Below are 16,332 nucleotides of genomic sequence, written 5' to 3'. Positions count from 1 at the left end.
GAAGCACATCTTAACTTAAAAAAAAAGATTTCACCATTTGTCTAACAAAAAAAGATGTACTGTATTTTCACACCTTGATTCAAGCGATTGATATCAGCAATAAAACACTACTTAAATGTAAATATACATGCACTTATATTTTTAATCATTAATTGCACTACAGCTTTATTTTGCAGTTATATATACATTCAGTATTTTTATATGATTTTTTAAATAGTGTACCAGCTAGAAATTCCTAATTCTTGAGGTGTAATTATAAACATTGATTACCATTTTAATTATGCAGGTCCTGTTTCTTACCAAAACCTATACTGTATGACACACATAAACAAATAATAAACACAGTACAAAATTACAAACAACTGCAAATCTATCAACTGTTTATAAGATGTTTATCAGGGAGATACAAGGCTAATGTGCTTTGTAAGACGTTTACAATTAAAATAGACAAATTTTGCCATTAGGCTAACAATCCTTTCATTTACTAAGCAGCAATTTCAAATTAATGTGAACTACTATACTCAACACAGACTTGCTCACCATCGAAACCCAAGATAAGCAGTGTCCATAAAAATTTAAGGACAGAATAAAAGTGTCTGAATTCATTAAATTAGGTTTTCTTTCTGTTTGTCTCATTGCACAGGATGAGTCCTCAAGTCCTTATTCTCAGTTTATTACTCCACTTTCCTTAATGTATAGGTTAATATTCCAGTCTTCTTTCTTGTAAAGTCTGTATTGCTGCTCTTTGTTTAAAGGAAGTTTGTAGCTAAAAAGGTAAGTACACTAGCACAACTGCTGCAATACCTTACATAAAATAACACAACAACTGAATGACCATGAAGCAGATGTTGGAAAAAAAGGTTTTGTGATCAGCCAATTTACCGATCACCAGTCAGGTCTTTTGTAGTGAAAGTCAGAAGATTTAGATCAGTGGCTGATTTATCTGAGAAATACTATTATATTATGAAAATGCAGATTATAGGTTGTTGATATACTCTATCTGCAACAGGTAACACAAGTGTGTATGGCTGTTTACTAGTGCAATCTTCAGTAGGGCATTCCAGTCGTACATTTATTTATTCCTAATTCTTTTAAATCAATGAGCTTGCCCTCTAGCAATAATAACCACTTTATGCATTGGCAATGTGTCCCACAACTCTGAGCAACAGTATATCCTTCAAATGTGTGAGCAATATAAACATTAGCAGTCTAATAAATGATTTAGATTTGCTTCAAGAAAAGTCTAGACAAGCCATATAGTTCATGTTGTCTCAATATCTGTCAGTCAGTCATTGTCTAACCTATTTAGTCCTGAACAGGGTTGCAGGGGTCTCCTGGAGTCAATTGTCAGGAAATATATATTGTAGAAAGGTATGGTTCAGAAATCACAATGTTGTAAATGTCAAATATCTGCAGGTAGAATAAAGGCTGTAACACTATGATGGGTTATCCTCAATCTGAATTCAAGCTGATGCTGTTTTCTAAATCTGCCATTATTTCAGGCAGCAGAGGCTATGGCTTTAAACCACTTTCAAATGTGTCCTAAATTAATTTAATTTAAATATATCTTGCTAATATAACCACTGCAATCGTATATTCACATTGGCTTGTTTTTAATATTATTCAGTTTTTTGAAATTGCATTTATTTAAACAGCAATAAATCAAGGAAGAATCATCAAGTCAAGTCAAGTTGGGGAGCATGCACTGGTACAGCCCTGTGTTACGTAGGCCACCCCTTGACCTGGTCCAGCCACTCAGGTCCCCAACAATGAGTGATCTTACGAGCTGGATCACCCTCGGGGAAACACACAACATGGCCATTGTATTGTGTTGTAACTGACATTCCCTCACAATTCTGGTAATGTGCCTCATTCGGGACTCCATGAGCGACCAGTCATTCGACACAAAGTCAAACCAACGGTACCCAAGGATTTTACGGAGAGGCACAGTACCAAAGGAGTCCAGTCTTCGTCTCAGGTCACTGGATAGCATCCATGTCTCGCAACCATATAGCAAGACAGGATGCACCAGAACTCTAAAGACTTGGACCTTCATCCTTTTGCATAGATATCGGGAGCGCCACATACTCCTTTCCAGCAACCTCATGACCCATACTCTCCCAATCCGTCTACTAACTTCATAAGAAGAGTCACCAGATACATGAATGTCACTGCCAAGGTAAGTAAACCTCTTGACAAGGTCGACACTCTCTCTGCAGACAGACACACTGCTGATGGCTATGCCCAAGAGGTCATTAAAGGCCTGAATCTTGGCTTTTATCCAGGACACTCACAAGCCCAGACTCCTCACTCAGTCTCTCAAGCGTCCTGATCAGAGCCTCCATTGACTCCATGAAGATCTCAGCATCGTCAGCAAAGTCAAGATCTGTGAATCTTTCTTCACCAACAGATGCCCCACAGCCGCTGGACCCCACAACCTTGCCCAACACCCAGTCCATACAAGCATTGAACAGAGTAGGAGCAGAACACACCCTGACAAACCCCAGAATCAACTGGGAAAAATGTAGAGGTCCTGCCTCCACTCTGCACAGCACTCACAGTGCCAATGTACAGGCCAGCCATGATATCCAGCAATCTCGAGGGAATCCCACGAACCCTCAGGATGTCCCACATGGCAGCTCGATCAACTGAGTTGAACGCTTTGCGAAAATCAACAAAGGCTGCAAAGAAACTCTGCCGATATTTGCATTCACACTTCATGAGAACCCTCGGTGCCAGGATGCGGTTGATTGTAGATTTCTTAGGCGTAAAACCAGACTGTTCCGGTCGCTGGTAGGTGAGCAAGTGATCACGGATCCTATCGAGGACGACCCTAGTAAGGACCTTACCCGGCACCAAGAGCAGTGTTATCCCCTTGTAGTTGCTGCAATCCAGGCAATCACCCTTCCCTTTCCAGATAGGGATGACAAGTCCCGTTTTCCAGTCATTTGGGATGATGCCAATCTCCCAAATGGAAGCAAAGATTGCTTGCAATGCCAGGAGGACAGCCTTACCACCAGCCTGGAGAAGTTCACCCCAGATACCACAGATCCCTGCAGCCTTTCCCCCCTCAGCTGGTTCACCACCTGTGCAATCTCAGCAAGATTAGATGGTTCACAGTTAATTCATCAGTTGAAGAATCATCAGTTGATTTATATTCCAAAGTGGTGTCACTGAGTTCATAAGAGATTAATCACAGCATTAATTTACATGCATTATATTGTTAGTATAATACAAGCAGTCAGTCAGACATGTATTGTTAGGAGTATTAGGGAATGATTTAGAATGGACTTTTGGAAAATTAGCGACAGTTTCCTTTAAATAATCACTTAGCTTCTTAGGTTTTATTTCTATATGTCAATAAGTTTGAAAAATGTTTTATTATATTGGCATATTGCACCTAAAATAAATCATCCATGTCTTTTTAAGCCACATGGCCATTCATAATGGTAATCTCACTGTACTTACCGTTAACTGATCCAAATTCTTTTTCATGTGCTCTGGTGAGAATTTCTTTATAAAGTGCTTCTGCATCCTTGAATTTACACTGCTTCAGATAGCAGGTGGCCTGTAGCATAAAGAATGTTGTGGGGAAGACATAAGAACTGCTGCAAATAATGTCATAAGAAAATGTACAAATAATTTATTATGCGGGATTTAATGTAGGGTCTATTATATGACGTCTTTAAAATATAAGATTTAAGAATATAGATAAACACAGAATTGTAGGATAATATGATTTCCTAAAAGAGCTTCATTGCAAAAACAAAAAAAAAAAAAAATTAGATTATGAAGCACTGCTAAACTGACACTTAAATATTCAGCTTTTGGCAAAACACTAGATAATGATGTCAGTGATCTCACAAAAGGTCTATACTTTTAGTGTTTAAATTATACAATATATGTTTATAAAGTACATTATTGGATCTAGAATGTAATAAAATGAAAAAAAAAAAAAACAACAAATGATGACATTTATTACTCTGTGATTTTTTAATTCTACCTGGAATAATAAAAAAAAAAAAAGCTACATTGAAGTCTCATGTATTTTACAAAAAATGTATAATTAAAGAAGTAATATATTACTGCTAAAAAAATCCTTTTTGATTTAATTTCCCTGAATTGACCAACATAAAACAGTTAAAAAAAAAAAAGTCAAAAGGTCACTATTCACTCAGCAAGCGATTATCGTAAATTTTGAAAGTTCTTAGAGGAAAGTGATCAACTCATAATTCGTACACATACAAATTTAGCTTTCACAATACACAATTTGTTCTTTTCTCACCAGGTTATTCTTTGTCTTAGCAACGTTAGGGTCATCTGAACCTAGCTTTGACTCGTAGATTTCCAGTGCTCGCCTATAATAATACTCCACTTCATCATACTTTCCCTGGTTCTGACACAGAAGGGCCAGATTGTTCAGCTGTTTTGCCACATCTGGATGGTATTTGCCTAGGACCTTCCAGAAGCAACAGAAATATGATATTAAGAAAAATATTGGTGGCTACAACCAATGAGGCATGTTTACAGATCAGTTAGCATTTCTCATACCTCAATTACTTTCACAGCTAATTAATTGTACAAAAGTAAATTCTGACATATTGCCAAGACATCAATACCAGAAACACACATACACTAATAAACTCTGAATAGTTTTATTTTAATTATATAGTACAGTACATGATATTTCAAAGTTATTTTCTTGATGGGAAAGGTTTGAAGCTAAACACAATCAATATTAAATATATATTCTGCAAATACAGGGTCAAAATTATGTTAACACTAATGGTACTGCTATATGTATACTTGTATCCAATCTTTGTGGACAATTTATGTGCCATATATGTTACATGTGTTGAATATGATGGTGAACAGGTTGAGACATTCCTGCAAATCATCTAGCACATATGAAGCATGTTTTATGAATAAATTGTTTCCGCCATTCAAATCTTAACATAATTTTGACTCACCCTGTATTGCTTAATGAATAAAGCAATTATCATGGAATCCAGAACTATTGGCATAATTCAGAAAGTACGATCAATTTAACATTTCCATGAAATTATTGAAAGAAAATCTAATAATGCATAACATTTCAGTAATGGTTTCAAATAAAATTGATGTCAGAGTAACAAATGCAGCACATTTTTTGATTAAGATGATGTCAGTTCGTTGCTCACATTAAGTTTTTATAATAGCAGTTCTAAGAGTCAAAATAGGTTTTCCAAACCATATCCCTCAACTCACCTTATCTATTCTTCATAAAAAAATGGGTTAATAATCTCAACCTAAATCAGCTACTCTGGCATCATAATGTGATATAATTATTCCCATCGAGTGGCAGTCATACCTTCTCTCGAATCTCCAAAGCTCTTTTGCATAAGGGTTCTGCTTCCTTGTATTTTCCTCTTTTCCCATACAGTACTGCCAAGTTATTCAATGTTGCGGCCACCTAAAAAGACAAAAGTTTCTTAATCATTCTTTTGCATGGTTATTTTGGTACTGTTGTCCGTACAGGTCTGAGCTATTTTCAGCTTTTCACACTATTTTGTTGCTTATCATGCATAAAATGGAATATTCGAGATATTCAATAAAAAAATGACATGCTACAAATTATAGATACTCTACAACAATTACACACTAGTCAGTTTAATAGGCTTTTTAAGGACATTTTATTGTTGTAAACGATTTTCCTTCTGAATAATGGCATAAGCTCTGTAATACTCTCACATTTGGCACCATTTTTTAGAAATGTCAGGAAGCCTGAAAGTTGGTTTTGGGGATTGCTGTAAATGTAATAACTAGTTGCTATTTAAAGGCTACTTCCTACAAAATGTCAATTCACCCGACAGTCAGAAGGTAATCTGAGGCAATTAACTATTAAGCAGAAGAGAGACAGGCAGGCAGAAAACGGAAATTGACTTTTCAAAGGCCTTTTGAGCACAAATCAGCAGCAGCAAACTTGAGTTTTGTCAGGGAGTAAACACAAAAAGTACATATCTCCCAATCTGGCTCAACTGCAATGGCTCCCTGTATTGCATTAAGTTCAAAACTCAGCTTCTATTCTACAGAGCTGGTTATTTCAACACCCTAAATTATGTTTTATGGCAAACTCTTTCAAATATCAACACTTACCTTCCCTTTTGCATTTCAATCAATGAATAAATCAATCAATGATCCATGATTCTGCCACAAAGTCTCTCAGGCTGTTCATATACTCCATAGTACTATTATATTGTCCTTTACTTGTGCAAACTTTATCCTTTTATTGTGAAAAGTTATTGCTATTTATTTTGAAATATATCCTTGTTTGATTTGTAATTTATATTTTGAATAAAATAAACCTTACATGTATCAATTGATTCTGAATGTGCAAAAACGTGGGCAAATCCAACACTACGCATTAAGATAATAAGCTCAGCAACAGAATTATGGTTTTGTTTGTTTGTTCTTTTTCCCTAAGATACTGTACTTTCTCATGAGATTAGCTTTCTCTCTTATGCTTTGGCTTAATAAATTCCTTACTTGAATATGAATTGCTACACTTTTTGCTGGGTTAGGCTGCCTCACAAAACTGTACTATCACCATAACCATCGTTATTTTCCAAAATTTAGATATAGTTGACTCACAAAGTATACAATGGTTATATATTACCACTGTCCTAAAAAGTTATCTTTTCACCATGACAATTTCCCAAAACACTGCAGCTGCTTGCACTGAAGCTGAAGTTAATCAACTGGTAAAACAACATACAAGGGAAGACACCTGTACATATTTACGTGTTAAATTTCAGCTACTATTAGCATGGTTTAGCAGCAGTCATATTAAATCGAGACACTTGCCAATGTCAAAACTGTAATATTAAAAAAAGACAGTCAAAACACTGAGTGGCATAAACAGGTTGATAGATCAACCAATATTCATCTTGTGTCCAGTTTGGGATACTTGTTGATAACATCTGCTCACTTTTTTAGCCACATTACACTAACATGTATACACACACACATATATATACATATATATATATACACACACACACACACACACACACATACATACATATCTACTCTGAAATTAACACTGAAGCATCACATTCCTTATTAACCATCTGTTTACTTCAAAGCCATACTATACCTTCAAAAATGTTGCCAAAGTTTATTATGGATCTAAGGAGCCAATACAGTTCAGCCACAAGGTGGCAATTCTCTGAAACTGACCACATCATACTTTAGAATGAGATATCAATTATTTATAAAGTGTGGAAGATCACAATTACTGTACCACTCTGTAATTTATTTATATGATTTTTTAAAGCTTTTTATATGTCAAAAATGGTGAACAAAATAATAGGTAAGAATCCTCACTCTTTCCCAAACATAGAAACAGAACATTTAAGGTTGTATTTATTTTGGTTTGACATTTTTTTTTAAAACAGGCTTTAGTTTACAAAGTTCTGCAAAAGACAAAATCTCCTTTCTAAATAGTACACCAAACCAAGGTAAGGTGCAAATCCAGATAAGGCTTTCAGTATTAAAATTTTACAGAAGCAGGTTAACTCAGCTTATAAAGTAGTAAGAAGGCATTGTGAAAGCTCATCAGGATTCATAAGCTCAAGTAATGGATGCTTCACTGGCTACATAACTAATGCATAATGTCAATGCATTTTAGATCATTCCTTGCACCAGGTGCTGAAATAATTATGGTTTAATTAATATGAAATGATTTGTGTGAGAAACCTTAAAAAAATTTTGAGCTATGCAGTGTTTTGTGACAAGTAATCTCCTCTCTATGCCTCTGTATAACTTTACGACCCATGCATTGGCTGGATTAAATTGTAAACCTCAGCAAAACTAACCCAGAATTCAAAGAAATATTAACTCCATTAATGTTAATATATGATTTTTTTTATAATTGAACTTTTCCTATGCAGTTTGATTTACAATGACTAACTTGTGGTGTCTAGTTTCTGCAAAGCACTTCAAGTGTACTTTGCTACATTTCGGCGCTGCCGTGAGTGGCAGCCATTCCAGCAGCTCCGTGTATGACTTTGCTTTTACATGCATATCAGTATACTGCTGCTGGATTATGTGAATTTCCCCTTGGGATTAATAAAGTATCTATCTATCTTTCATTATTTGATTTGAAATTACCTCAACCTTTAATCATATACTGAATTAAAACAAACACAAATAAATGGCATTGATATTGCACCCAAATTTAAATAAAGTAAATGATATGAATGTTATATGAATGGAAGTGGAAAATATTTCTTGATGAAATTATAAACATTGTGAAACATAAAAACCTGGTAGATACAGTAGATTCCGAATGTCAAACTTCTGCAAACCTTGCAATTTAAAAATGCTCCAGCACATTCACCCCATTCTCACATTTGGGAGTTCAATATGATTTTGTACATGACAGTGAGAAATTGATTATTTAAACTGAATTTGAATGGAGAAGCATACTCAAAAGCTAAAATAAATCAGTACATTTCATTCTTGGGCAATCTGTCCAGGCTACATTCCTGCACAATTTCACACTTGGCCATTTTACAGTGGCCAATACAGGCAGGCTTTTTTTTTTTTTTTGTAGAAGTGAGGCATATTTTAGAAGTACTGCAGTATACAAAGGCTGCAGGCTGGTCTGTTAGCATTCATTAAAAATGTCTCCTTTTTAATCTATTCATCCATCTATTTCCAAATCTGCTTAATGAATTTATAGGATTGCTCAAAGCCAGAGAATATCACGTTGCATCTGGTATAAGGCAGAAACCAACCCTGGTAGATGTACCATGCCATTGTAGGGCAAAATTATTCACATTCCACTCCATTAAGCAGATGCACTGTAAAGACAATCTTGTCTTTTTTAATGTATGAATTCAAATATTTAAACATGACATCAATCAAAAAATTGCATCATGTACAGGGTCATCTTTTTGCACCCTGCAGATGCACTTTTTAATTTTTTCATCGCTTGCATGCACCTCACTTCTCATTCAACCCAATCAGACAAACTCAGCTTTGTGGTGCATGGACGTTGTATGTTCACACAATGAGCTACCATACGTTTACCTGAAACAGGTTCCCAGCCTGTCCTAATCAATTTGTGCCATAGCTGCACTTGACAAAACGTCCATCTCGGATAAGATACGACCTGTCCTCGCCCACTTAGCTGACACCTCTGTAAGTTCACCAAGATAGTAAAACAGCTTGGTTTGGTTTTTTTTTTTGTCCCAAAGACCACACACAGATAGTGCCCACATAAGTGGTGGAAAGGCTTAGCGTACAAAACTCTGACCTCTGACACAGTAAAAACATACATTTTACTGTTTCCTCATTCCAAGCAGGTAATTAACCCAAGAAATGACTCACACCATCAAACTAATCAGTTTCTGAGAATGATCAATTATAACAGCATAAATCAGCATTTTATCTCATTAGCAAAAGTTGCAAAAATTTCAGTCTTTGAATTTCCTGGTTCCTGTAACTTACAAATACCTGAACTCTTTAGAGACAATCAGTGTAAAGTGTTCTACTATAATATGGTGAGTAAGATGACTGTGAAAAGTATGATTTTTATTCAGATTAATTTTGAAATTAAAATTAATTTAACAGATTTTTAAAGATCAGTTGATGGAGAGAACTATGTCATCAGCACAGTGGGATACTTTTTATTTTTCCTCTTATAATTCATTTTAATTGGGACTGTTAACAAAGACAGATATTTAACAGTTCAAAAAACACTTGCAAAAATGCACTGGGCACACCTGACAGTCCTACCTACTTGTATGCTCTGATATTAAATGATATTATATTGGAATTTAGTAGCTTCATCCAAGTACATCACTGAATCCTTACCCACATGTTCATAGTGCTGTGAAAAAAAGTCTCTTTTCCACTGTTATCAAATACTTTATCTGCATTCACCAATAACAAGACCTCTGGAAGCTAAGATATTAAAGAAATATATAGATCATTAAACGATCAATGAAACTTTGACAATAGATATCTGTCTTTAAGAAATGCAGTTTGGGGTATTATTGAAGGGGACACGTTCTGTTCTTTTCATGAAAACATATGCCAATACTTTAACATCATTGATCAATAATACATTTGTTCTGTGACATTATGTATTGATGAAGGTCTTTATTCTCGTTTGCAAAGACAGTGATCGATGCCTAAGGCAGAGTATAGGATAGCATGTTACCTTCTCTAGCTTGCACAAACACGGCTACCATCAACGAAGCTAATTTAACAAATTGTTTTTTTTTATGAAATCCTACTGAACAGCCATCTGTACCTGCAGCTTTTCCACACTGCACTGCATTTACTGCTTCTTTGATTTTTGATGAGCCTCAGTGGTATGTCCACTTCCTGTATGAGCAGCGCATCAAACTGTGACAGTTCTAGTTTTATGAGTGAATCACAGCGTGAGCTTCCCCTTCATTACACACCAATATGTATAGAGATTTATATTATTCCTTAAATGTATTAGTTATTTCTTTATGTTCACTATCTTTTTTCTCCAGTATGCTGTTATGTCTACAAATGTACTCCACACTTCCATTTAAGGGCCTTGTCGAGCCAGAACCTTATTAGTTTTTACTTTATACTCATAATTAGTGACACAACATAAAAATTAGTTGCACTATTTTTGTAGCAGTCAGAAGATGAATTTTGTTTGTAATTGCAACCTCCTCTTACTGGTACATACTGAAGCAGTGAAGGAGTCCATCAGGTAAGCTGTTTCATATTTCTACTAAAGAAATAGTCAACACAAAAATGATATTTAAAAAAAATGATGTTGTTTGCAGTTAGAGCCTAATATAAACTGTTAATCTCATGTTTTATGGTAAACTAGCAGTTGCTCGGGTGGAATAAACTGCAGTTACAGTCACTAAATGTTTCCCCAAAAGAAAAAAAAAAAAAACGAGATTTTATATATATATATATATATATATATATATATATATATATATATATATATATATATATTGTCAGGGATGCCAGGGGCCATGACCCGGCGGGACGACATGAAGGACCGGATGTGGGTCTGCACCCATCCTGGATCACGTGGGGGTTGCCTTCCGGGTTGCTTTGGGGGCCACGGGTACAGGGCATGGAAGCCCCACCCTGTAGGGGCCCGTGGTCACCGCCAGGAGGCGCCCAATGCCTTGGGACCTGTTACCCCAGCACTTCCGCCACACCAGGAAGTGCTGGGGGGAGATATGACGGCGCCGGAGAGCAGCCGGGAGGACAGCCGGCACTTCCGCCACGCTGGGGCGTGGCCAGAGGAGGAATGCCGGGAACACCTGGTGCTCATCCGGGTACCATATAAAAGGGGCCGTCTCCATTCATTCGAGGCTGGAGTCGGGAGGTGGAAGGACGAAGCACAGAGGAGCTGTGGAGGCGGCCCGAAGACAAGGCATTGTGAGGCCAGGACTGTGTTTGGGGTGTTTGTGCACGTGACTGGGGTCTGAGTGACCTTTGAACTGGGGGTCTTTGTGACCAGTAATTGTAAATATTGTGTAAATAAACGTGTGGTGGTGTTTTAACAACATGTCCGCCTGTCTGTGTCCGGGCTGGGTTCACAATATATATACACTTTTTAAAAACCCCGCTTATATTAAGTTAAAAAGTGTACTAAAAAGTAAAAAATAAGTCTCTCATACATCACTCGTAAAATAAAAGTGTGGGCACTTTTGCTAAGATTTGAAGAACTGTTTTTTGAATGTTGATTGATGAGTGTGCAAAATTTCAAGTCATTTGGACAATAGGAAGTGGGTTAAATATCGATTACAAGATTTGTACCAGACAACAAACAGGTGAAGTTAAAATAAATGTGGTAATAATAATATAAAAATTTGCAATGAAGCACAGAATATATTCCCTGTACAAATGTGGAATCTCTTGAAATCTGCCAGGAGTAGGTTCAACAATGTGGATTTGCATACTGGGCAAACAAACACACGTTCAGCTTTATGTGGTATAGCCAAAGTACCTATCATTGTCCAAGCACATTGGTGTAATGACTCAATGTAATAAGTCAATATTTGTATGTGTTGTTTTTTTTTTAAGCCCGTTGATCCTTTTGTCATTGCTGGCTAAATCGCAACTGTCCCATCCATCATTTACACTATCACTCAATCAGTTTCTTTGTTCTCATTAGGTGAGAAATTGTTCTTTTTGTGTATGTTTGGATTAAATAATCGTCGTAACTCTTTGCTGGGTTCGAGCAATGAATGCTGCTTTTTTTTTTCTCATTTAGTGTGGTTTCATAAATATATGTTTCATATGATATGAATGGATGTTAATATCATGAATTGGGTGGCTTGTTGAATAATTGATGGTGATGCAAGCCGGGTAAAACTACCATTTTATTTGTTGTTTACCCTATTGAACTCCTGTTCATGATGAAAACCCGATGAAACTGCAGAAATTCTGGGTGTTAAGTTGGGGTAACTGTATTATAAGTGCAAATGTTAATGAAAATCCACTCAGCTATTTTGTAGTAATGTGTGGTTATTGTGGTGTACTATTACATCTTACCATTGAAATTTTAAAACTCCACGAAGTCTATAATTTAAATTGTACACACTATAACAAAAATACAAAATTTAATCAAAGCAGATATAGTCATTTTTAAATGATATGCAGTTTTTGGAATAATGCACAGTGTTTGGGTTGCTTATGCATTATAACAACCCCTTAACTATTAAGTTTCTGAAATGCAACACTAGTCTGTATATTAAGTTGAACCAAAGGCAACCTACATGAAATATGTTGTGAAAATCTGAGTTGTGTTCTGAGGGGTATGAGGCCCTTAGTGGGCAAAATGGATAAATAGCATCAAACAAGGCCAAAAATTTCATAAGAAAGATTGAGGATGTTCCAATTTAATTTATGTAGCTGAAGGAAACAAAATTACAGTTACAATAGGCATCAATGGGGAGCAAAGCTGAACAAAGCAAACAATAAAACAAGTGAAATTACTCATAGGCACTCAACAACTGTTCACAACATCCCAAATACATGTATTTTTGTCAAGATATTGTTAATGATTTTTTGAAATTCTTCTTGTGAGTGAAAGTGGAACACACTAAAGGGAAAATGAGCATTTGTACTGAAGACCCAACTCCCCCTCTCACTCATTCATTCATAGTCAGATGTCCTGCCTGGTAATAGTCCAAATAATTCACTGCCTACCATCCACTTTATGTGATAACATTTCAGAGTATCATCTGCGAGACCTATACAACTACAAATTAAAAAGTTAAACATTATGAGGTGGAAAATATGCCTCACATTTATGCATATCCAAGATAATTTAGACATCCTAAGGTCTGCTCACTGCTGCAGTTTCTCAAACAGCCCATGAAAAATCCTGAAGCACAGAATTTGTGTCTTAATGACCAATGAATGAGGAGAGAGGTAGGTCTTTAATTCAAAACCTCACATCCATTTCAACAAACACCAGTTGTGTACAAGCACATTTTCAAGAAGTGATTTATTTAACAATATTTCAGTCAAAAAAAACACATTTGGACTATAAAACTGGATACCTGATAGGTGGATTGTGATATATGAATAATGTCAGGTTTTTATGGACATTTTGATATTGTTTGCGGTTGTTCGGTGTCAGTCCCAATTTACGCCTATTGTATCAGCAATTTGTTACCTTTGTTCTCCATAAAAACTTGAGATTAACATTTTTTTCTCAGTCATAACTAAAGGCAATATGGAGTAAGCAAGATTATAAAAATGTATATTTTTTTGGATGGCATATTATGAAATGTACTATAAAACATTGTTTATTATGGCACTAGAGGGTGGTGGCATGTTGTACGTTGGTTGGGCATGCAAGTAAGAATTTCATTGTACTTCATACACAAAAAATATTACTTCAACTACTAAATTTTTTCACAGCATATACTTGAATATTAGATTAGCATATTAGAGATCTCAGTAGTTAGTTCTGAAGCTATTCTAATTTGCAATTTATTATTAACATTGACATATGAAATGGTCTGTCAGACATACAGTACTTTGAGGACTTCCAGCATTGAGTTTCTTGCATTAGTCTCCATTAAAATATCATAGTGAAAAAATAAATGTAATTTAATCTTCACTCGCTAAAATTAATGGATTTAATTGCCAAGAGTTGTATCAGTAGAGCATAATGATTTATAGTGATTTACTTTCTAAAATGAGAAATGAATGGTCTCAGATAAGAAATGCATAATATTTCAAGATTTATTAGAAATTATCACTAGCAATAAACAAACTAAACATTGCCCTGAATATCTGGAATCGGTTTTGTTATTGCAGTAGACTTATATTTAATTTTATAACACATATTCTCATGTAATAGTTAATAATTCTGATTGCCAAAAATAAATAAACCAGACACCAAGTTCCAACGCCACTTTAGCAAGTGTGCCATATGTGTTAACACACTAGCTCCTTGGACTGGTACACTCAGGACTACTAACTCACATGTTGTGTACTGGCCATTTCAGAACAGGTTTTGTGAATGTTAAGTCTTTCATGATAGCAAACAAAAGCATGTCAAATGCCAAAGTGGTAATTTCAGAGCCTGTATATGAAAACTATTCTTCAGAATGATTTCTTTTCAAAATGTAACATAAAGGAACTTATATACCCTAATTGACATTAGTTAATCTTCTAAAATAAACTATTAGAGAAGAATTTATAATATACAGAACGTTTGCTAGGTTATTTATCTTTATATAATACTTCCCTTCTAATGCATATGGCTGATGCTTTACACTGATAGAAAAGTAATCCAAACTTATTACAAAACTTACTGCAGGGTGGTCCTTCCCAAGAGTCTTTTCCCGAATTGCAAGGGCATCATTAAGTAAGTGTGCAGCCTCCTTGTATTTATTCTGATCTCTGTTGATAAAACAATTATACTGTACTGAGATTTATTTAAAAAAAAAAAACCAAAAAAGAAGTAATTATATTTATGCTCCTAGATTATATCTAACCAGATAAACTGTGCAACATCAATCAGCTAAACAATGTTTAAAAATTGATTTATATTACTTTACTTCGTTGATTATGGAAATTTTCCACTTTCAAAAAAGATGCACTTTGGAGTACATCTCAAATCTATCAAAATAAAATAAACATTTCTCATGGGTGGGGGGCTGATGTGAATTTAGTTTTGTTAAGTTTGACTTGATTGTATGGAATATTACATGCTTTAAATAAATTCAATAAAAGTAAAAACAAAAATAATAAAATCAAATTTTCTTCCAAGTATAACTCTTTGGAATTTTGAAAGATTTAAAATACAAAATGGTCTTTGCGATGAGTAAGTGATTTCCTTCGTAATATGTACTTCATTAGCTACCTGAATAATATAGGATGTTGCTACTGTTAAGATTTTTAGTTGTTATTTAGAAAATGTAGCTTTTGTTAGAAATCAGCTATAAGGTGTGTTTAATGAAAAACTTCCTGATAGTCAATTTTACATTTTTGTATTAGTAAGAAAGATTTCCAAATCTGGATGTAAAAGTATGAGGCATCCATTCCTGGGCATGTTACAGTAGGCAATTGTACAGACATTGTAATTCAAGCCATTTTTTAAGCAGGCACTATTCAGGTTACAACTACAGAGGAATAATAGGATTAAACGAGGCTGATTTAGTCATAGTATATAAATTTAAACCATAATTCACACTTCTCTTCCAAAGGACCCTATTTAACTGTATTTAGTTGAAAGGGTCCATAACCTCAGTAGTAGTCATCTTAGACATCTTAATCACTTGAATTCTCACCCTGTGTCTGTTCATAAAATGTTTTCTTGAAGTCATGTTTAAAACAAAACACTTTTCACATTGCTTTGGTTTTGAGCTTTCTATGTGCTGCAAAAGTCAAATGAGGGCGATTATACTGTATTTTGGTTTCTGTGGTATATTTTTGGACTTTACCATATATAGTTTGTAAAATCTAGTATAAAGATGAGAAAAATGAAAATATACATTGAAAACTTTAAGAATGTTAAAGTGTTACCATAAAGTGTTATCATAATGTGTTACCTTTCAGTATGTCTAGTTCATTAAATGCATAGGGCATATTTAAATTTTTCTGCACACTGAACCCTAGAACTGTGACACTAATTACTTATAAAATTCTTTAGGGGTTAAAGTGCTCACAGCTCTACTCCCCAAACACTCAACCTTATGTTTGGGAAAATCCCCAATAGTCCATCAAGAACTACTTCCATATTGTAATTATTTGGCTATGGTTTCAAAATTGCACATAAATAAAAACAAAAACAATTATTTGCCTAAATTTAAA

General features: G+C 35.0%; 1 protein-coding gene across 4 annotated transcripts in view; it reads right to left on the bottom strand.

The window, feature by feature from the left end:
* Positions 1-16,332, bottom strand: part of LOC120539252 (kinesin light chain 2-like) — a 57,698-nt gene that overhangs the window by 14,695 nt on the left and 26,671 nt on the right. For all 4 annotated transcript variants that reach the window (XM_039769149.1, XM_039769150.1, XM_039769153.1 and 1 more), the window contains exons 6-9: positions 14,832-14,919; positions 5,351-5,452; positions 4,286-4,459; positions 3,469-3,568 (exon numbers count right to left, since the gene is read on the bottom strand). In XM_039769149.1, coding sequence (XP_039625083.1) covers positions 3,469-3,568; positions 4,286-4,459; positions 5,351-5,452; positions 14,832-14,919 — 464 coding nt within the window. The remainder of the gene's footprint in view (positions 1-3,468; positions 3,569-4,285; positions 4,460-5,350; positions 5,453-14,831; positions 14,920-16,332) is intronic.

The sequence above is a fragment of the Polypterus senegalus genome, chromosome 11, assembly GCF_016835505.1.
Source record: "Polypterus senegalus isolate Bchr_013 chromosome 11, ASM1683550v1, whole genome shotgun sequence".
Classification (NCBI taxonomy): domain Eukaryota; kingdom Metazoa; phylum Chordata; class Cladistia; order Polypteriformes; family Polypteridae; genus Polypterus; species Polypterus senegalus.
This window is presented reverse-complemented; position numbering and strand designations above follow the sequence as displayed.